The 24,844-nt window shown below is 37.2% G+C and overlaps 1 protein-coding gene across 1 annotated transcript in view; it reads right to left on the bottom strand.

Annotated features, from left to right (window-relative positions):
* The window catches only part of Smp_172890 (putative protein tyrosine phosphatase), a gene marked incomplete at both ends in the record, with an annotated part of 43,000 nt that overhangs the window by 7,653 nt on the left and 10,503 nt on the right, over positions 1-24,844 (bottom strand). The window contains 3 exons of the mRNA XM_018797568.1: positions 242-429; positions 2,811-2,857; positions 6,723-6,814. Coding sequence (XP_018652597.1) covers positions 242-429; positions 2,811-2,857; positions 6,723-6,814 — 327 coding nt within the window. The remainder of the gene's footprint in view (positions 1-241; positions 430-2,810; positions 2,858-6,722; positions 6,815-24,844) is intronic.

Below are 24,844 nucleotides of genomic sequence, written 5' to 3'. Positions count from 1 at the left end.
GATGAAGACTTTATCCAGCAGCAAAACTGACAACTTTGCGTGGAACAAACGGCCCCCCTCACCTACACATAGTTTCCAAACAATTTTTAAAAAATTCAGTTTTCCAGCTATCTGTGAATTCTATAAATAAATTTCAATATTTCGAAAATTTTCTGAGAGCCTTTTTGTTTTACTATAAATTTCAATAAACTATTTCGCATTATCGTTGGACAGACCACATATATTGGTAAAAATCACTTACTTTGTAAGCATAACGATAATGGTAATATTTTGATCCAGAATCATTCTCCAAAAATCACCAACTGTTGATTCTAATGGTGCCTGTGATGCAATGTACGCTATTTTATTTCTGTTTAGTACAGGATGTGTGTAGACACTTGTACAAGGTATTATCTCATAAATAAAACTTGCGTTCACATAATCGTGATCCTATAAAATGGACAAAATATATTAGGAATCTTTGCGCATATGTGTTTATTTGAGCTACATTAAGCAAAGTGAGCAAATAAGTATTCCGATAGAGCAATGAGAAGACGGAGTCGATATGAAAAATGTGATGTATTTGTGCTAAACATTTCGAACAATCTGGTCACACATATACTTGTCATGGCATTCTATATGAAGATTAATAAAGGTCAGTTAAATGAAAGTTCACGTAAAAGAAGGTAATAAAGGGGAGAGAAACTTTTTCTACATCGTATAGAAAGAATAGGAAATTGTCTCATCACCCTAGGTCATAAAGTGGCTTAAGGATTACCAGGGTAAATTCAAGGTTACGACAAATTGTTTTTGTAAACATAAGAGGGGTTTAAACTTACGGATAGCCAAGGCTTCAATAAACCTGAGAATTCGTTCTTGACAATTTCTTCTATACAACCTTTTAGAAGCTGTATTGATGTCAATTTCGTGCCTCGTTTCAATTATGTGCTTTGCTATCGATGAACATGGTTTTCTACTTCCCACGTTGATCGGGTCATTTGACATTAACTGATTTTGGAGCCATCTAGGCACATGTTCCATGGTCTTTGATTGAATTTTCCGATGACTCCTCCCTATGTATGTGTCCGCACAAACATATAAATTGGTAAATGCTATGGGATGTGACATAATCATTTGTGCATTGTCTAGGTCTATTTAGAATCATGGGCTTAGACTTTTCAACCACAATTAGTTTAGCAGCATAATAGGTTTTCTCGATGACTGCTTTAAATATGTCTTAAAACCAAACTGTTTGATTCACCTCTATATGGTAGATGAATATAAATTTTTTCTCCACTAAAGTTTATAAATAGGTGCAAAAGTCAGTCAACACTAAGGCCTCTAGTTTATACGGTTCCGAAGAAAATGTTTAGAGCAAATACATCACATTTTTCAGATCAACTGTCTTTTCATTGCTTTATAGAGATTTATATAAGGTATCGATTACTTTAAATAAATATTTAATCGAATAGCTCAGTAAAAACTGTTTGATTAAGAAACAGTGTTTTCCCAAAGTGAAATCGACAGGACAACTATTGCCCACTAGTTTGCTACGAATAATCCATACCAAATAAAACTCAACACTACACACATCATAGTGATCGAATTCAGCCACTGAATGGTGATCTAAAGATCTGATTTTACAATTTTAATCGCTTTCCCATATCAGAGGAACAAATATCCAGAATGATCATGGCATGTTTACCTTATTTCATTTGCTAATCTGTTCAATTAATAAACAAACCTTGATCAAAAATCTTTTTGTAAATTTAAAGTACATCAATCCAATCCACTGCAAAACACTAATTATTTTCAGTAGAACACTTTTTCTATCGTTGTATCTATTGTTCAAAACATTACAAGTAGTCTTCAAAAGAAAAGCTTGACGCTATAATCATAGAATTATGGATTGTTGACAGTGATACCTCTTTCAGGGAAACGTGAAGTTTAAGAGTTTTGTCCAGTAGATGCAGCATTCCGTCCTTCTCAGCTTTTGGTGAAATGTCCGCGAAATTTGGAATAGGTTTTTCACACACTTTTACAAACCAGAAATTTCCTCATGTGTTATATGTAGAGATTCATTCAATAATAGATTATGGACAGGAACTTAGAAAACATTTCGCGACATCTCTGGATTTATTCTGAGTGGATGGATAGCATTATACTATCAATAACACTTTCTCATATGTAACGTAGTGCGAATCAGAAAAAAGATGGGTAGATATAAAATAAGTCCCTCACTAACTTAGAATAGTTACATGTTGCTTTTATAGATTTGTTTTATTATTGATTAGAAAGTGATACAACTTGGAATGAATTAAACTCAGCACTGATTAGCTAGATGACTTTCCACATGAAGCCAATTCATTAAATATCAAGTCAAAATGTCATGAATTCTTTCTAATAGGTGACTAAATTGCTAAAACTTCGATCACTATATTCCACGTTCAAACTCTGCACTCCTCACCTCAGTTATGTCAGACAAATGGTATCCTCAACTGTTACACAAAAAATGTATAGTCCAAAGTCGAGGAGATAAATCTTTGGGTTGTCACATTAACGACTAGTGTATACAAATTGATGCCAACCAGTTTAAAAAAACAAATAAACCATAATCAATAATGTTTATGTAGTAATCAATTCATAAAACTAAATAAGAAATTATTAGTGAGGTGAAATCATATTCCGAACGACAAGTTTATCTCAAAAGATTATACTACCTTTATTATTTATGAACAGATGTTCTTTAACTTAACATTTTGCCGGAAGTATATTTCTCCTCAGCTTATATAGACTAATTAGACAGCAGTAGATCGAGAAGAATAAATTACCTGTTTAGTTTTTTGAAGTGGTTTTAACTTCACTCGCGTTTGATCATCTAAAAATGTTAAGATAAATTTATTGAGACAACAAAACGAGCAGTTAGTTGATTTTGCGGATTGAAATATATATTAAAACATTATTAATTGCTAAAAGTACGATTACTAAAATGGTCCGTCTTTAGGTATCGTTGCACAGACTATACATACTTACTTACTTGCGCCTGTTACCCTCCAATGGAGTCTAAGCCGCCGACCAACATTTTCCAACCCACTGTCTTGGGTCTTCCTTTCTATTTCTATCCAATTGTTGTTCATTCTTCTCATGTCTATCCCCACTTCTTAACGTAATGTCTTCTTTGGTCTGCTTCTTCTCCTCTGGCCTTGAGGATCCCAAGTGAGGGCTCGCCTTGCGACGCAGTTGGGTGCTTTCCTCAAAGTGCGTCCTATCCAATCCCAGCACTTCTTCCTGATTTCTTCCTCCTCTGAAATCTGGTTTATTCTCTCCTACAGCGGATTGTTGCTGATAGTGTCTGGCCAACGGATCCGAAGTATTTTGCGTAGACAACTGTTAATAAACACTTGTATTTTCTGGATGATGGTTTTTGAGATTCTCCAAGTTTCCGCCCCATACAGTAGAACTGTTTTGACATTTGTATTGAAAATCCTGACCTCTGTGTTGGTTGACAGATAGTTGTTTTGAGTTCCAGATGTTCTTCAATTGTAGATATGCTGCTCTTGCTTCGCTGATTCGCACCTTCACATCTGCATCAGATCCACCGTGCTCATCGATGATGCCGTCCAGATATGTAAAGGATTTTACATCCTCCGAAGCTTCTCCGTCAAGTGTGATTTGATTGTTGCATGTTGTGTTGTATCGGAGAGTCTTGCTTTTCCCTTTGTGTATGTTGAGACCTACTGCTGCTGAGGCTGCTGCTACATTGGTCATCTTCTCCTGAATTTGTTGTTGCGTATGCAATAGAAGAGCCAGATCATCTGCGAGGTCTAAGTTATCCAGCTGCATCCTAGTTATCCACTGTATCCCGTGCTTCCTCCCAGATATCGACGCCTTCATAATCCAGTCGATCACCAGGAGAAAGAGAAAGGGTAAGAGTAAGCAACCTTGCCTGACACCGGTCTTTACCTCAAACGAGTCAGTGAGTTGTCCTCCATGCACGATTTTGCAGTTTAATCCATCATCGGGATTCCGTATGATGCTGACCATCTTCTCAGGCACGCCATAGTATCGAAGATGCCTCCATAGTGTTGTCCTGACCACTCTATCAAATGCCTTCTCGTAGTCAAAGGAGTTGATGTAGAGTGATGAATTCCATTCAAATTATTGTTCCACAATGATCTGTAGTGTTGTGATTTGAACGGTACACGATCGATTCTTACGGAATCCAGCCTGTTGATTCCGGAGTTGGGCGTCTACAGAGTCTTTCTTTCTATTTAACAACACATTGTTGAAGAATTTCCCTGGTATGGAGAGACGATTGATGCCCCTTTAGTCCTCACACCTGTTGAGATCGCCTTTCTTTGGTATCCTGATCAGGTGTCCTTCTTTTCAGTCTGTTTGTACTTGTTCTTCATTCCAAATCTTATTGAAGAGAATGTTGAGTACCTTTGCAGTTACTGCTACGTCTGCTTTCAGTGCTTCTGCTGCAATGTTGTCTGGTCCTGCTGCTTTGCCGCTCTTGATTTGTCTGATAGCCATACTGATCTCTTCAGTTGTTGGTGGGCCAACATTGTTATATACTAGGGAAGAAGTAAGTACGGATAACTTACGGGACCTATTATTGGACTATTATTCTATGTATATTCCTATTGTATAACTATTCAGTAACTAGATTATCCATATCTATATTATTCTTATTACAAGCTTCATTTTGACCTGTTGATTATTATTATACGATTTACTGTTCCTAAGTTATATTCAGTTTATTGATTATTGTCTCCCACACTCACAGCCACATTTGGCTTGACTTTGTACAAATATTATTTTCTATTTTATGGTGTGATGTGGTCTGTCTGTCTGATATATAAACAGAGTATATTTGAAATAAATGATTCGCATAGATTCGCATGACAGAAGCTGCTATTGGTGTTCTGGACTCAAGTGGACGGGCTAGGCGGATTAAGGACCAATAAGGACGCGAGATTACTCATACTGATTGGAAGTCCTTGATTGTCACCGTGTTAAGGTCGGAGAGATCGTATTTCTATTGGTGGATAATTCACGCGAGTTACGTCCTTGTTTAGTTTGTAAGGTCATAACAAATTAGCGACGACCTTGATCAAGTCATAACAAACATCTATTGGGAGGTCCGTGGGCGCTGCTTTGATGTTGGGTGGATTCAATGGGGCTGGTCGATTTAAGAGTTCCTTAAAGTGCTCTACCCCCCTGTTTCGCTGTTTTTCAATGTTGGTGATTGCCCTGCCTTCCCTGCTTTTTACTGGTAGTTCCGGTTTACGGTAATTTCTAGCGAGTTTCTCTGTTGTATCATACAATTGTCTCATGTTCCCTTCTCTTGCAGCCTTTTCCATCGTCATTGCTAAATCTTCCACATAACTACGTTTGTCGGTTCTGATGCTCCTCTTCACTTGCTTGTTTACTTCTGTGTATTCGGCTTGTGCCTTGGCTTTTTCTGCTCTTGTTCGGCTGGTATTAATTGCTGCCTTCTTGTTCGTCATTTCTCGAATCTTATACAATGTATCGACAGTGATCAATTCCTTGAAATGGTGTTTCTTGTGGTCCAGAACCTCATGACCTGTTGAAATGATTACCTCCCTCATCCCTCTCCACTTGTTCTCCTTGATAGTTCCCTCTCCATTGAGTAGATCATTAAAGGCCTGGAACCTATTGCTGGAGTCAGATATCGGGCCACAGTATATATATATATTGTAACAAAAATAGCTTCCAGTTTGTTAGTGTGGTGATCTAATATTGCTGTTCGTCAAAAGAAACGGTGGTATTAAAAATACTACCGTTCATTCAAAAAATTCTACAAGTTGATTTCAATGGCGTTGAATGTTGGAAAATAGCCAGAAAACCGGAGATCACCTGTTACATTTTTTTTCAAAATTTCAATCAACCAAGAATAGCAATCGTTACCTAAAGCTTATCTATTAACAGTAATTTTCACCATAAACATACGATCTGAATCATATATGACGATTATTTTTTAAAAAAAGGTTATATATAATGTCACGATATTTATAGGATAGTGTTAATTAGATTATGGTATAACGTAGGTTTGTAGGCCAGTTAAAAGTAACAAATGTGAGGTAATAGGGAAGTGTCATTCATAAAATTACTTTATCTAAAGGACAGTAAGTACCGCCATGTAGAGTATATTTTCCTAAATGATCCATTAAAATGTGAATAATAGAATTTAATCAAAATTAAAAGCTAAAATATATGGTGTTAGCCATTACAAAGTGAATGATTAAAGTGAGCACCTTAGTTCTCTATAGCAAACCAGCCTTAATCCATCTGAATCAACGGTAACATTTCCCATAGTAACAACAGAGGACACCAATCTACCTTTATTGACAAGGTCTAAGTGGTTAGTTTACTGTCCACCACCTCTGATTACTTAACACTAAACCATATGAATAAACTTTATTAGTGATCAAATGAATAGTTATTAACAATCTTTCACCAACTACTTAAATTTTCAATTCTTAACACATAATGATTAATCCACTATAAACTAATATTTAGTGTACCAATTACTGTGTAGTTATTTTTATTAAATTTTACTATTGATTGGTAATTTATTTCGAAAGATATTTTTTTACTCTACAATAATTCTATTTTAAGAATTGTATAGTATGGTTAAAGATTTATCAGACTGAAGGTGAAGTAGATATTTGATGTCAAAAACCTAATACTTTTTATTTATTTTATATTACACTCACACGGTAGAATATCACTAAAACGATTTAATCGTTTATTTGTATTCCTTTGCCCAATTTCTTGACTCAACATATCTGATTGTATTAGAAATTGACTGTTACTGATTATCAACTATACAAGGAATATAAAAAGAAAATTTATTTTGATGCAAATGCATAAATATTCACTAGAATAGATATAATTTAGAATCGATGCTCAAACATACCTATACCCTGACGAGATATGATGGTTGTTAACACAGTAGGTTGCAACAAACTTGGAGGTGGACAAGCCAACACATGATATCGGTCAAAGAAATCCTTGGCTGTTAGTTAGAGTTGTGTGGCAGAGATATATATGTCAAAGCTGAGATTTATGAAGTAATCAAAATTATTAAGCTTTTGAGACCTTAAGTGACGAGACGCAAAACCATTCACAATGATCCAGTAAGGTTCAGTCGTCGTCATTTTTTGAAATATAAGCCTATTATTGTCAGTTCATAAATTTCATTCTTCGATAAATAAATAAATAATATATTTGTATTCATTCCTCGATGTTATTACTTAAATTGAAATTTCCACATCAATCGATATCAGTGGTTCATTTTTGTTTCTGATAGGTTGGGTGAATTGGATGTATTAGTCTAAAACCAAACTATAGATGAAAGACGTTGATGGATGCAGGGTATTAGTTTATGTTTGGTCTAATCATCCAAGGGACACAAGAAGTGCAAACAGTTGAAGTTTGGCTCAATTATCCGTCAGACACATCTGTATCTATGGGTGAGCTAGTGTGCATATTCGTATCTAAGTTCTCCAATAAAGCCTCTTATGTTGTCCCCTTATCAAATAATTAGTTGATTGAGCTCATATGTAGGAAGCCTATTTGTCAGTAGCAAAACAGACGACAACCCAACACAGATCTTCATTTTATTGAATTCTCCAAGCTAAATTGGTCTGAAAATCGTCAAATCGGACTAATACATATTTGTGACATTGATGTGTGGACGAGAATGACAATGATTGGTTGTCTTGATGAGTCAGATGTGTAGATAGTGTGACACGTGTTATATGTGTTATATATATTCCCTTATCCTTATTATGTATTGACTGTTATTGATGGACTGTTCTTGTCGTTGGGTTGTGTCGGATTTTGGTGTGGAAATATATTGACGTTATAGTCAGGCTAATCTCGTGTTCTTGATCTGAGTTGTGTTGAAGTCCTGTAGAATAAACACTGGGTGGGAAATCTGGTGTAGATATTCGTCTAAGGTAAATTAACGTCCCACATACGTGTAAAAAGTGAAAGGACTGTTATAACAAGAAACCCTAGCGTTATAACAAGTATCCTACAATTTATAACAGATATGTCCTACGTCATCTATGACTACCGCAGTATTGAATAATGATGAATATTATCCTGTAGTATAAATAACGAAGATAAGCTTGATATATTTGTTTACTGTGAAATGATCGACTTTGGAATTGTCAAACAAAGTACAGCAATCTTGACTACTTAATGAATTATATTTTTCAGTGTTTACAGAGTTAAATAAACCATCTCCAGCGTTCCTGTCGCAAGTAAAGTTGTCATGTAAAGGTTTTGATTACATTACAGCAGCCAAAAAATCTCTTAAAACCAAAAAGGTTTGAATAGTCTTTCAGTTCTAGTCTTGGATCTCCCAATGACGTACATTCACGAATTCACAGAGCAATCCTATTTAGCCTATTCAAGTCTCTTGGGTAACAGTGTAGCAGTATGCAGTAGGAACCCAATAACGATACTAAAAAGAGCGTTTTTCCAGGAAAAATATCGTCAGGACCCTTAGGAATGACGATGACTATTTCACCTTTTCTCCCTATCTGGTTTGTAGCTTTACATGATAGATTAGTAATTGAACGATTGAATACTTAACACTAAGTGGTAGGTTTAAATAAAAATCGATATATGTTGAGCTGATCCACAGAATGGCAGCACCAATCCTTATTCATTTATAACTAACTTAAAGCTGAGTGGACGAATATGTATGCATTAATCAAGAAATTAGTAATTATTCATCTTATTTCCACTGAAAGAATTGGCAGCGACTTGTACTTTTTCTCTATTTGGAGATTTGTTCACTATGAACTAGAAACTGCTATTGAATAATTAAATTTTTTTAAAAATCGATGAAACAACAACAAGAATAATTAAAATTTATTACGTACTTGATATTGTACTTTTAGTGCTGCGAATGAATCTTTTGAATAGTTTTCATATTGTGCCATAAACTTGCTGGTAGTAACTGGTGTTGGCCTACCAAAAGGTAGACCGAAAAATAAACAGTACTTCTAAATTACTAGAAGGATTTGGTTTTAAATATCAGAAGAAGCTGACAATTATCTTGAAAATATAACTGATAAACAGAAGGCTGATTGATGAATGATATGCAGTGATACAATATAACAAAGAATTACTAACTATCAAGTTGGATTTAATAAGTTCTCGGGCTATTATCGGTTAGTCAGTCGATAACAGAAAGTGTAGGACCTGGTACGAATATGTACTGTCTAAGTTGCCACTATTTCTATTGGAACGTCGTGATAGGGAGCTAAGAAGAGAGCATCATTTGGGTGTCTTTACCAAGGTTCGAATTCATAACTTCAAATAAATTGAGTGTTGGGTAAATTGTTAATCATAAAAATAAACTAAGCCACTACTTCAGAAACTTATTTATTCTCTGAAGAAGTGGCTTATACGGAGTTACGAAAATTCAAGAATTTTACTCTTCATTGGGACATTACAAATATGTCATTACTTTTATTATTCTCAACTTTGGATCTTCGTTTCACCAAGGTGAAACGTCTTTTCACCAGATTCATTTCCATAACTATGTTGAAATTCATTTGTAACATTTGATGCTGCAATATAACAGTTTGTAAGGATCGGTTGTTGTGAGTCTAATGGAATGAAATGAAGTCACGTTATCCACCCTAGTTGTTCTTCATCGTTTTCAAGATGCCAAACATGACTTAATAATGAACTTCAATTAAAGAGTAGGAAGCATGGAATGATACTAAACTCAAAGCTATTTACTTAAATAGATATTTTATGTTATGTCAAATAGTTGGAGAATAATATTAATCATCCACTGGAATCTATCTAAAATTTCATCCCTGGATAAAGCAGCATAATCATCACTCTATTTACCAACATAGTTTTGTATAGAATCCGGTGGTTCAAAGGGGGTAATTTTCACATTAAAATGATTATACCCAGGGAACCATTGACGTTACAAGGAATTCGGTTTAGAATCCATCCTATTGTGAGACTGATTATGAAAGAATTATATCAAGTTCAAAGTGAAATAAATTCTTACTGCTGATATTAGACCAGAGTTGTTCTGTATTGTAAATCAAATGAAATGATAAATTGTGACGAGTTAAATAGTAACTGAGTAACTGAAAGATTCCATACTTATCACTAAATCTTAATTTGCAGATTCGACCCAATGTGAAGCGGTGGTTGTAAACTGTCAAATAGTCTTAAACTACAAAGACACAATAGTCATATAATTTTTAATAGTACCACTGTGGTGTATGCTACTTATGTTGACAGATATAAGTAGTATGTAGTCGCAATAGGAAGTGGGACACCTGGCAGCAGGAGATTGAAATGAACAGAACAGGAAGGAAATCAGAGAGCTATCGAAATAACAACAGAAGTAGAGGAATAATGGAGCACGTAAGGGAAAGATATGCAAATAATGTATTTAATATATGCTTTTTATATTTTACAAAGGCACCGCGTAATTTTGTATTAAACGATAAATTGGTTTTTATCCCCAAGTCTTTGTTTACTACAGTAGGATATAATATTTTTCTTGTAAATTCAGTATTATTAGATTAGATTTTAAAAGTATCGTTCACCACACCATAACCAATGTCAGGTCAAGATAAAAATTACATTAAAAATGTACAACTTTATTATTATGAACATAGTTCTATTTAGACTGGAGGTTAGTTTGCTAAAACAAATAAGGTGCTCTCATAAGATAGGAAGTAGTAACTGGCAATGTACTTTAAATTTACTCAGAAGATAGATCTGATGTATTAATAAAGCTAGTCATTGATTTTCTTTCTAAGACTTTGTACTCTACAGTTGCTGAATGGACCTGTTTCTATCATACCAGAAACTTCTCGAATCGATGCTACGATGCTGTTTAATTTTACAAGCTATTTTTTTCTACATAATGGATGGCAGTAGAATCCAAGTTGTTACCTTCATCCCATTAGAGATACGTCATTTGGATGTACACGTCTCTCAATACTAATTCTGACATTTGAATACACGACCGGGAGCAATCACTTGAAGTGATAAAATCTTTTTAATTAGTCTTTTGAGTCACGAAAGGAAAAATCAAGGGATTTGTTCAAAAGGCCTAACAAGGACTAATGAGGAAAAAGTGAATACTAACAGTGAAAAAAAATGGAAACATATCTAAATACTAATCAATATTATACTCGTTGAGTTAGTTGCTTACAGCCGTGACTAGTAGCCTAGTGGATAAGTCATAAAGTGAAGAGATCATAACGAGTTTTAAGTCTCACTGAAAATATCAATACTAACATTCAGGCAAAATTCACCGTCTATTCATATTGGATAAAACGCTTTTCCAGGATATCACTACAAGCCACTATCCTGAAAATGAATGGTTATCCTAATTATTACTTTGTTCTCGGTCTAATACATGAAAGAGAAATAAAGGTACGAAACATATTCGAAATTGTAAGGAAAAATATACACGATATATGAATAGGTTCACAGTTCATTATAACAGTAACATAATCAAGAAATAGTTTTATACGATCATCATAGAAGCTTATATTTGTTGTTTAAATTTCTAAGGCCGTATACAATCATGAACTTCAATAAAAAAAATAGGAAAAACTATATTTTTGGACAGTAGCTAGCAATATAATTCAGAACATGGGTTCCATTCTATTTTGAAAAATTCAGCTAGATATACTTGTTTCTTCAATTTTGATATGTCTCACTGGAACGGTATCTGAGAGCAATACATACTATTCAAAATACAATCAGGCGGTATCATAACATTTATTTAACATCATCCAGAAATAGCGACTTATCACCCCTATCTTGAATAACCATTAGGAGGCAATAAAACGCCTTCAACTAATAATTATATATAAGTTTAAAAGCATGTCTTATTGATTAACGCATGTACAAAGTACAGATTTGTGCAACACTAATTGTATAATGGATAACAATACTACCGGGCTGCTGATACCTGAGTATGTGAACAGCGTTTCTAATGTGGGAAATACCAGTTGAAAGTTAAGTGCTTTAAGCAATTAGTTACCATCGCTCTATTTGTGTCAGTCATTCAGCTACGACGTAGGACCAGGCACATATATGCATCGGTCCAAGTTGCCATACCTCATTAGCACAACAAGATAGACACCAAAGTCATAGAAGTAGTCAATTTAATGGTGGTAATATATAAAAGAAAGATTGTATATAAGTACATAGTACAGGAAGATATGAAGCAATTCTAATCTCATAGTTTAAAGGAAGATAAAGAGTGTATACACCTATGCCATTGTGATCGATTCTGAGCCATGCCACAGTCTCCAACCATTGGTTAAGATAGTCGTGCGGACCACAACCAAGTAGTTTGCATCCACCAACATGTTTCAGACCAGAAGTTGGTGACTTCAAGGACTAATGCCACGTTTTGGTTTGGCCGTCCCTAACTTCTCCCATCCATCTCCAACACTAGTCGGCATTGCGCGTCGTGGTAATCGGTGTTCAGGCACACGTAACACGTGACCCAACCATCTCCGTTGATGAAGACTAACAACCTCACCAACTGATTAACCATCGTTCTCAAATACCCTGAGTTTAACCTCACTATTACTAACCCGATGACTCAAGCAGATGCTGGAAACAATTCTAATACATCTGCGGCCAAATACTAGTAATCCACGAGTATCCTCTACCATTAATGGCTACGTTTCGCAGCCGTAAAGTAGAACAGAGAGAACAGCTGCGCAGTATACTCGTCCCTTAATTGATAGACGGATATCTACAGGGGTAGAAACGCAACCCAAATATCCTTGAATTGTTACTCAGTGCTATCAAAAGACTGCATTTTATCAGCATCTTCACCAAACAGGACTATGTCATCTGCGTATTCTAAGTCGATAAGTGGAACTCCTGGTAGGAGATCAATTCCTCAAAATTCAGTCGACGAGTGTTATTTCTAGCAGTAGATCTATGATGAAGTTAAACAAAAATGAAAAGAGTGGATAGTCTTGTCGGACACCACTTGAGGTTGTCAAATCAAATGACAGTTCGCCATAAGCTCTCAATCGACAAAGTGTTTGAGTGAAGAGCCCCCACAAGGTCTATGTTATTTCTGAGGTACACCTTTCAATGGCAAAGACTGCCACAGAACCTCTCAGTCTACAGGGTCAAATGCTGCTTCTAGGTCAAGAAAAACTATCACTGTCGGACGCTGATAAGCATGCCTGTGTTCTAAAACCTGACGAATAGTGAATATGTGGTCGATACAGTCACGATCAAGTCTGAAGCCAGCCTGGTTTGCTCGTCTTTGGAGTTCACGAGTCTTAGTTAGGCGCCCGATAATTATTGAGGTTAGTATTTTAGATGCTATATTGGTCAAACTAATCCCTCTATAGTTATCACAGGATGATTTTGGCCCCTTCTTATATATTGGGATAATCAATGATTGCGACCAGTCAGATGGGATTACGTGCAACTCCCAGATTTTAGTCAACCTAGTCGCTAAGATTGGGCCACCATATTTAAAGACCTCTGGAGCCAATCCATCTGGGCTAGCTGCTCTTCTTGCTTGAGATTAGCTATATGCTTTTGAACTTCAACTAGAGTCAGGCGACCTACTTCAATATTACATTCACACTGTTTAGGAATGGTGGGTAACTGTAGAGTAGCTGAAGGCCAACTTAACTGTTCTCTAAAGTGTTCCGCCCATCGTTCTAAACGTTTGGGCTGAGAGCAGATAAGGGTTCCGTCTTTTTCCGAGATTGTCTCGCTTACACTTGACTTCTTAATTTCGGTTTCTTTTATTAGTCTAAAGAGTTGCCTATAGCCGCTGCCTTTTCCATCTCTTTTGCTTTCGTTGCCCACCACTGCTCACGATCGTTCCTTAGACTTCTACTGCTGTTTCCACAGCTGTCAATATATCTTTCCAAGCAGCATCTGGGTCAGTCTCGTTTACAGAACTGCCTAAATGTGGAATCAGTTGTTCCTGGAGTTTACATCTGACTTTCTCGTCCTCCAGTTCAATCCTAATGGGTCTTCTTAGTATGGCTTTTCTGCGTCCAGTGAGGGGCAAGCAAATGTGTGCTGGTATTAAAGCATAATCAGAGTCTAAACACGTATTCCAGAACGAGCGACAGTCTCTCCAACGATGACTGATGGCAATATGGTCTATTTGAGTCCATCGTTGGTTTGGTGCAGGTGGTTGCCATGTCAGACCATGTCTCTCCTTATGCTTAAAATTAGTGCTTGCTAAAAATAAACGATTGTCTGAGCTTAGTTGCAACAGACGATCACCATTGTCGGTTCGTTGAACCGGAATACTAAAATACTCACCTAAATGTCTTTCTGTTTGGTTTAAGCTACCTACTTGAGCGTTAAAGTCACCTGCAACGAGTACTATATCTGAGCATTTAGCTTTATGAAGGAGTTCAGAGAGCTTTCTGTAAAAGTCATCTTTCACTTCATCCGGGCTGCAGTCACTGGGAGCGTTGGCAGAAAAGACGAAGAGGCGACGACGTGTTTCCCTATCCTTCCGAGTTCTTACGGATCCATTTAGTCGAACAGCACAGACGCGACACATTCTGATAGGGCTTGTACTGCTCTCGTACTAACTGCTATGCCTACACCTGCAAGTCCACGAGAACTAGCCATCGAGTCGCCAGATACACGTAGGGTGTATCTCGTCGGCTCTCCGTTTTGTCGAGATGGGTTCAAGTGAATGACCACACAAGGATCCTGTATGCATGTTTCGGAGACATAGCATACATCAATGGAACGAGATTCCAGAGTTTTAGCCAGGGAGGCCTGTTGGCTGATTGGACATAGGGTACGTACGTTGAAGGCTCCATTGTGTAGTTTGGAGCGAGGTTTTATTAAACATGGGACAGTGACACTTGAGGAGGAAACCGAAAGAGGAAGTTTATTGTTGAAAGTCGAGGTGGGATTTATTTATTTTATTTATTTAAACACATAAATATTGGTACAAGGAAGCACCAAAGACATATGCGTGTCGAGGTGGGAGGAATAATGGGAATTGAAGAGTGAGATTGGTTATGAATACAGTAATCTTGAATGCTGTTAGAGGTATGAGGGCGGTTATTACTTCCCGGTTGCCCAACCGTGGAAGGGTTCTTCTAGAGGTACTTGAAAAGGAAATTAGATTAGAAGTGGTTTTAGTGACCTGAGAGCGTAGCCACAATACCCAAGGGACAACTACTTGAGGTCGGTCACACACGACCTTTTTGTGGGTAATTTTTGTGTGAGCTCCGTACTTGTTGAGACCTTACCACCGGAGACGGATATTCGTGGGATAAGGCGAGGTGTACATTTTTACGGTTGACCTTTTCTAACCACACCCCTCCTTGTGGGAAGGCAGCATCGCTGTTATGCTGGTTGTCTGAAGGAAACACCTTACTGCTGTTACACCTCTGTACAGTCAGCAGTACGACTTCGCCTTCAGACCTTGAGATTGCTGCTTTTAGTCTTGCCGCTCTTCAACCGACCTGTCTGTCATGGTAGGACCTTGAGGAACGATTGTTCCAGCCAGTATGGTTCGATTGGTTCATCACGATAGGCAAGCCCGACTACCACGTCAGGGTAGCAGCAACGGTAAAAAGTATACATATATTTAAAATGCCTATTTGAAACGGTGATAATATTATCTACTTCTAATAGAGATTTAAAAACTGGATACTAATTTGCATACAATTCGTTCAAACCTATTAATGATACTTGAATCTCTGCCTACTAGTCTTGTATATATTGAACAGAGAGAATTGAAAAAGGTTACACTAACAAACTGAAGTGTGGACGTTAACAATAAGCCAACACCTAAATATGTACTTAACCTAAAAATATAATAAATGTAGATTTCAATCCCCATTTGTTGTCGATCATTGTATCTGTACCTTTTCCAACTATTTACAGATAAGTTACGATGGAGAGAGAGAACCTGAGAAGGGATTTGCTTTGAGAATAATGATATCTGTGGAGAATTTTTCAAAAAAGCGAAACACGAAATAAATTTTGTATCTGGATAATTTATTTGACTTCGTTTGTTTTCATTAAACAGAAATGGGGTTGCACTAATGATCTAAATAAAATATAGTAGACGCATTATTTAAATTTTGAAACGATTCTAATCTTAAAATCCATACCTAGATAAACATCTCGTCTGCTATTTCTTTCTTTTATGAAGAGCAATTTTATACTTCATTGGGTTACACGTTTTAACCACGATGAAGTACTATGAATAGCGAACGACAGATGCATACAAATTAATTACCAAGTTTGAGGTAGCACAATAGGACTGCCACATGACATTAGATTTAGCGTCGGGTTTAACATTCTCAATAACAACTCACATACTTTAAATCAATAATTATCATCAGTTTTTCTGACGTTTGCGTAATCCATACTGACAATTATCACGTGCTCGCTAGTGACTAGCTTCGAGAGGAAATTTACGGAGTTTCAATGAGAAGCTAAGATCAGTGGAGCTAAGCGGTGTAGGGTGTAAGGAATACACCCATAGAATAAAATGGAAGATGGTCTGTCAATATCGTGGATTGATTGAAGTTAGATTTGAACAGCATTAGATTGCTGCCTGATGATCTAGAATTCAAGGGTTCGAGTAGGAAGATGAAGACCATGGGTTAGAAACCAGGTTTTAGGGTCATAAATGCGGATTGCTGAGAGGTATCATTCTAGGAAAAAATGGTCATCCAATCTTTTCAAGCTTTCCATAGCTGTCCAACTTAGATCAGTTCACGATTTCAATAAAATTCAACCATCTTCACAACCCATATTGTAAACTATGTTTATCGGTTGAAAACACGAAAATATTACGATCAATGAATTACGGTATAACTTTGCTTACCATTCTATAGGTGTACATAAATTAGAAAGTTGAGTTCTGGACAGAAAAAGTACAAACAAAAAGATTGTCAATAACAGGACATATTAATTAACAGCATCAGTTTTCCCAATCAATATAATCAATGATGGTGATATGTAAAAATTTAATTCTTAACCAATAACCAAATTATTTACCAATGACGCATTATCCTTTTTATTTAATAGTAAGTAATGTTTAGTGAAGTAAATGAGAAAAATACATTATTCATTAAATTAGACACTAGCGAAACCGTTTTCTACGATATCATTTTCTTAGGCTGCTCAGTCGTAATTCGAGATAATTTTTATACTCAGTATTTAATAGTAAAATAGAGGAATGTTACAAATGTATCAAAGAAAATCGAACTTCTGTATGGGGTTGCAGAGACTATTGAATTTCACTGACATCATGAAACGATTTAAGTTAGACCACCACTGAAAATCTGGAAGCACTAGACAGCCATTTCGTCCTAGTGTGGGGACCTTGTCAGCAGTGCACATTCACGGTATCGAATAGGAGAATTCAGCTCAGGGTGTTCAATAAATTTCATTCAAGCAATTATCACTTGTTTATCCTGAGTATATTGAACTGACTCTTGAGGACAGATAATGGGATTGGAGTTCTCTTTCTATCCAGCGGTACTCAAATGTTTAAGTTCGTATCTTCTTGTTCTTACGCCTCCTACCCCTCTTGAAGGAGCATAGGCCACACACCAGCATTCTTCGTCCAACACTGTTCTGGGCAGTCCTTTCCAGTTCATTCCAGTTGTCATTCATCCTTTTCATATCTGCTTCTATTTCCCGGCGTGGTGTGTTCTTTGACCTTCCTCTATTCCGCTTCCTTCAGGATTCCAAGTTAGCGCTTGCTTCGTGATGCAATTTGGTGATTTCCTTAATCTACGCCTGATCCACTTCCAACGTCTTTTACTAATTTCATCTTCAGCGGAAGGCTGGTTTGTCCTCACACATAAAACGCTGTTGCTGATAGTTTCCGGCTAGGGGATGTTGAGTATTTCGCGTAGGAAAATGTCTATAAATATTTGTACCTTCTTGACGATGAATATGGTTCTCCAACTTTCAGCTCCGTACAAGAAAACTGTCTTGAAGATTATGTTTAAAAATCTGACATTGGTGTTGGCTGACAGCTGTTTTGAGTTCCATGTATTCTTCAATTTTAGGGATGATACCGTTGTTTCGTTAATCAATGCCTTCACATCTGCAACAGATCTTGTTCATCGATGATGCTGACCAGGTATGTAAGTTTACACCTCTTCCACGGCCTCTCCATCAAGAATGATTTCGTTAGGGCTCTCTGTGTTGTATTTCGGGGTCTTGCATGTTCCCTTGTGTATGTTGAGGCCTATTGATGCAGAGTCTTCTGCTACACTGGTTGTCTTGACTTGGATTTGTTCGTGTGAATAGGATAGGAAAGCCAGGTCATCTGTGAAGTTCAAAATGTCTAGTTGCATCTAAGCTGTTCATTGTATTCCGTGCTTTCCCTCAGATTTCTAGGTCTTCGTAATCCAGTCAACCACGAGAGGCAATAGAGAACGTGAGGGTAGAGAGCCTTGTCTGACACCAGTGCTCACTTAGAATGCATCTGCCAGCTGTCCTCCATGCACGACTTTGCACTGTAGTCCGTCGTATTAATTCCGGATGATGTTAACGATTTTTCGAATAAGTTTCCATAAGGTTCTCCTGTCCACACTGTCAAACACCTCATAATCAAGGAAGTTGTTGTATGGTGACGAGTTCCATTCGATATATTGCTCAACAATGATCCGTAGTGTCAAGATTTGGTCTGTGCACGACCGATCCTTAAGGAATCCAGCCTGTTGATCTCAAAGTTGGGCGTCTACTGAATCTTTCACCCAGCTCAGTAACACTCTGTTGAAAACTTTTCCTGGTACCGATAGTAGTGTGATGCATCTGTAGTTTTTACATTTGCTCAGATCTCCTTTCTTTGGCACCTTGATGAGATATCCTTCTTTCCAGTTCGACGGCACTTGTTCTTCCTCCCAAATCTTCCTGAATAGAATGTGGAGCATCTTCGCAGTTATTCTGTTTGACTTTAGTGCTTCACCTGGTAAGTTGTCAGGTTTTGCTGCTTTCCCACTCTTGATTTATATGATGGCCATCCTGATTCCTTCGATCGTTGGTGGAGTGACTGTTATGTCCCGATAACAATAGTGAATGGTACGTTTGGGATTCATTTATGAACCAATATTATGCATATATTTTTTATCGTATAACCGCTAAATAACTAAACTATTCATACTCATGTTCCCCTTATCATGAGCTTTATTTTGAACCATAAACTATTATTAAACGATCTACCATTCTTGAGTTATCCCTAGTCTATTAATTACTGCCTCCCACATTCACAGCCACATTTGGCTAAATCTTGCACAAATGTTATTTTCTGTTTTATTGGTACGATGTGGTCAGTCTGTTTGGTATATAAACTCAGTATGTTTGAAATATAGGGACTCATACCGCAGAGGCTGTTAATGGTGTTCTGGACTTAACTGACTGGGCTAGGCAGAAAGCAGGACCGATACGTACTCTATACTACTCGTACGGTTTTCGTGTGTCACTGTTCCAATCGATCATTCGCTGCTCTCTGATTGGCGGTCTTATCACGTCATACGTTAACAGGGCATCCACTCGGCCACAAGTTATAGCATTAACATTGATAGGAAGGTCTGTAGGTGCGGCTTCGATCTCCGGTAAACTCAACGAAACTAGACTATTCAACAATTCCTCAAAGTTTTCTATCCATCTGTTCCTCTGCTCTTGAATATCAGTGATTGCCTTGCCTTCGTTGTCTTCGATCGATCTCTATGATTATGTTTCCCTGCCAGTTTCTTCGTTATATCATATAGTTGTCTGATATTTCCTTCTCTTGTGGCTTTTTCCGCTGTCATTGCTAGGTTTTCCACGTGTTTCTATTTGTCAGCTCGAATGTACTTCACTTGCTTGTTTGCCTCTGTGTAGTCGGCGTGGACCTTGAATTTCTCTGGTCGTTTTCGGCTAGTGTTAATTGTTGTCTTCTTGTTCTTCCCTTCTTGAATCTTGTCTAGGGTTCCCATAGAGATCTATTCCTTACGATGATACTTCTTGCGATCCAGAACCTCTTGACATGTTGAAGTTAATGCTTCTTTGATCCCTTTCCAGTTGTCCTCCATAGTAGTTTCTTCTTCCTTCAGTAGATCTTGAAGGCTTGGAACCTGTTTTTGAGGGTTATCTTGAATTGGTTGAGTTTGTCATGATGTCGTAGGAAGGCTGTATTGAATTTTTCTAATGTTGTTTCCCCAGTTTTCCAGTACCTCTTTAGCTTCAGATTCATCTTGGCAATCACCAAGTAGAGATCTGAAGCTATGCTAGCTCCTCTTCTGGTTCTCACGTCTTCCAGTCTTCTTTCGAATTTTCTTATTGATACATATATGATTTATCTGGTTCTCCGTGGTGTGATCCGGTGAGACCCATGTAGCTTTTTGTATGCGTTTGCGTGGGAATATTGTGCCACCTATAACCAATTTGTTGAATCCACATAGATTTGCGAATCTCTCACCATTCTTGTTCCTTTCTACCAGTCAGTCCATGTCGTCCCATTATATCTTCATATCCGATGTGGTCCATTCCGACTTTGGCGTTTAGATCTCCAATCAGGATTGTCAGATCCTTTCCTGGGCACTTCGATATGATCGATTGCAGCCTCGAGTAGAACTGATCTTTAATGTCGTCGTTGCCATCATTGCTGGGTGCATAACATTGGATAACATTCATTGCGATCCCCTCCTTCTTTGTTTTGAATGGTGCTTTGATAATTCTGGATCCATGAGATTCCCATCCTACAAGTGCATTTCGTGCTTCTCTGGACAGCATCAGGGCAACTCCCTGAGTGTGCGGAGCATTTTCATCTTCGAGACCAGAGTACAGAAGCATCTCCAGAATCTACCCTTTCCTGTCCAGCTTGAGTTCAATAGGTTTCACTGATTCTCAGAACATCCAAGTTGTATCTCCTCGTTTCCGTTGCTATTTGACTGGTCTTCCCGGTCTCCCACAATGTCCATGTACCTATAAAAATTGTTGCTCTGATTGTTAGAATAATGATCGGCCTCGTGGCTTCCAATGAATCTCGGCTTTCATACTGAAGCGCCATCGATCCTCCTTCAACTCCCAAGGCAGAGTGTAGTATCAGTCTATATGTTAAGCCCATATACTTTATTCTAGCTACTGGCCAAGCTAATTCACCTATACATTATGAGTCATATTTTGATCTTGTTAATTATTAGCTTATTAACCTTGACTACTTTTTATATGAGCGTATATGTGTGCACACTTCGTATCTTATTCATCATATGTCTGTCATTCATTTTTGTCTGGCTATAAATATTGAGCAATGCTTGCTCATAGCGAGTTGGCTTCCCCGCCATCTCCAATACGCATTATCTTTCGCTTCGCTCTCGAGTTGGCTTCCCAGCCATCTCCACGGCATGTCATTTATGTTCCGCTCTCATCTATTTGCTTCATCACTCTGATTCCCTGGTCAGGTCAATGAGTGTAGAAAATATTCGTATTCTAAATCCATTCTCGTATTTGACGTATTTAACTCCGTTGTTCACCAACGCGGATAAAGTCATTTATTACATACGAGGATAGACAGTACGTACGATCAAAAAGGAATCAGATTTAAGCTACTACAACAAGAGTTTTAATGGTTTGAATTATTTTTCTGGCTAATGTTTTTTAGAGAGTGTTTTCTACGGGATGGTGTCGTTAACCCCATGCTCAACACTCCCCCTTTACCAGGGTTTGGGACCGGCAGTAACTCTGGAAGAGCTACAGGCGGAGTTTTAAGCTCGTAAACTGCCGTTTAACTATCTTCGAAAACTTTTAAAACATTCTATAATCAGGATGTACTAGACGACTCAGTGGTCTAAAGGTTAAGCGTTCACACTCGCCACTAAAGTTCTAGGGTCCGATCACCGGTGGTTCGTTGATGAGCATTACTGAGAAGTCTGAAATTAGGATAAAACTACCGTCTAGTTCTAGGATGTGCGATATATATATGGAGTCATATTGAAACCTGATCGATAGAATATGATCATCATTCAAGATCACATATCAAGACCTTAGTAATTATCCAGTGATTAATTAACGGTGAGACCATAATTTCCGGACGATGTTCGAGCGACGCTCAAATGACCTTGGGAATGTCCACCTACTTACCAGGGCTAAAAGAAGGTTGCAAACCAATGTGAGGAATTAAGATCATGAATTTACATTTGATGGTTAGGGTAAGGAAATAGATTTAGAGTCTTCATCACGAACTGGCATTAGCTAAAAATTCATTCATTCATTTGGCCAAATGGATGAATGAATTTCGCGACAAAATCCAAAACCTATTATCCTAAATCTGATTGGTTCGTCCATAAATTATAGTCTTACCTAATTAACCAAAAAACCTTAGCTTTACGAGATTAGCTGCGACATGAGTATTTTGGCGATAATGTCTTTGACTATTATTTCGAGCGATGGTGATACTCATTCCACGGGGAAACAGTATTACTTGGGTACCGCAGATGCGATTTGAAACGCGTCCAGTAGTTTCTATCTATTACCTCCAGTCACCGAATCTATAACAACTGCTTTGACGTGACTGGGCAGGTCTAAATATTAGTTTTTTTCTGATTTTATCTAAAAATCCAACGCAGAATTTATCACCTTAATGTAAACTGATTGTTTGAGTGTTTCCAAAATTACTTACATGAATAACAATCTGTTAATCATGAGTACCTCAACTGACATTAATAAACCATATATTCAATAATTTATTAGCAGAGTTGATTCAACTAAAGATACACCAATGATGTTTAAAATCATTATTCTATACAGTAGCCATTAAGGTTTTATAATTATCACTTCATTGAATCAACATTCTGAGTGCTGTGTGCATACTTTATAGAATTCCACACTGCATAGGATGAATAGATTAGATATATCTTAACTGAAATTGCAAATAATTCAACTGACCGAAGAGGACCATCGATAATAATTATCGTATTAAATTTAAGCAGCTACACCCAATGTTAGCTTTGATGCTTTGTGTAGAAAAGTTTATCATAAAAATAGTTTTTGTTACAGACTAGCATCAACTGTGGCATTAATGAGAAACAGAGACCATTGGTTATTTTTTGCTTGGGACTGCTAAACAATGTGAATTTACCAACATACAGATCTCCTGATTTAGTAGTGTATATGATACTCTACAACGACTTTATAACGATCCAATGGTCCAGTTTTTAATCCAGTGCAGAGCTGTGAGTACAAGCAACAATGGAACAGTTATCTGATGTACTCTGGTTCCCGTTAATGCTTCAAGTGATGCAAATCTTCCATTCTTGAATCGAAAATATTTTCGAAAAATGCAGAAATATAGCTATGCAATGATTATTTTTCTTTCGTTTATTTAAGAAAAAAAACAAAAACTAACCGATTCATTATATTCTGTGAATAAATATCTCCATTAAATATTGTTTTACTATTGATTTTTCTTCTTGCGTTATTATTATGAATATCATTATTTTTGGGAATAATGCTTCTTTCAATAAGACGATAATATAACAAACCGAATGAGGAAATAGCCAATATGAACAATGACCACAAGATACAACATGTGATCAAAATAATAGTAGCTAATGAGTAATATCATACATTTGAAGTGAAGAGAAAACGTTTATAAGGTAATAGATCAATAGCTAAAGTTTAACTACATAGTACTAAATATTTTTTATTACAATGAACAATAAAACCACACCACTGATTTTGTATCAACGATGAGAATGGTTTTTGTAGCTAAATGGTGTTGTCAGAGACATTTAAGTTAAATAACTGTTACAATTAGAACAATATGAATGTTGTTGCATTATTAATAAGTTTCCAATTGATCACACTTTTGAACATAAAAACATAATAAGTTGTGACATGTGTTGGAGAAATAACTGGTGGAAAGATTAATTAACGTGTTTATACGACATGTACACACCATTATATCTCTTGTCTTACTTGTTTCACTATGATGTATAAAAAACATTGACTACGAGAAAGCATTTGATAGAGTGGTCAGGACAACACTATGGAGGCATCTTCGATACTATGGCGTGCCTGAGAAGATGGTCAGCATCATACGGAATCCCGATGATGGATTAAACTGCAAAATCGTGCATGGAGGACAACTCACTGACTCGTTTGAGGTAAAGACCGGTGTCAGGCAAGGTTGCTTACTCTTACCCTTTCTCTTTCTCCTGGTGATCGACTGGATTATGAAGGCGTCGATATCTGGGAGGAAGCACGGGATACAGTGGATAACTAGGATGCAGCTGGATAACTTAGACCTCGCAGATGATCTGGCTCTTCTATTGCATACGCAACAACAAATTCAGGAGAAGATGACCAATGTAGCAGCAGCCTCAGCAGCAGTAGGTCTCAACATACACAAAGGGAAAAGCAAGACTCTCCGATACAACACAACATGCAACAATCAAATCACACTTGACGGAGAAGCTTCGGAGGATGTAAAATCCTTTACATATCTGGACGGCATCATCGATGAGCACGGTGGATCTGATGCAGATGTGAAGGTGCGAATCAGCGAAGCAAGAGCAGCATATCTACAATTGAAGAACATCTGGAACTCAAAACAACTATCTGTCAACCAACACAGAGGTCAGGATTTTCAATACAAATGTCAAAACAGTTCTACTGTATGGGGCGGAAACTTGGAGAATCTCAAAAACCATCATCCAGAAAATACAAGTGTTTATTAACAGTTGTCTACGCAAAATACTTCGGATCCGTTGGCCAGACACTATCAGCAACGATAAGCTGTAGGAGAGAATAAACCAGATTGAGAGGAGGAAGAAATCAGGAAGAAGCT

The sequence above is a fragment of the Schistosoma mansoni genome, chromosome 5, assembly GCF_000237925.1.
Source record: "Schistosoma mansoni strain Puerto Rico chromosome 5, complete genome".
Lineage (NCBI taxonomy): Eukaryota > Metazoa > Platyhelminthes > Trematoda > Strigeidida > Schistosomatidae > Schistosoma > Schistosoma mansoni.
This window is presented reverse-complemented; position numbering and strand designations above follow the sequence as displayed.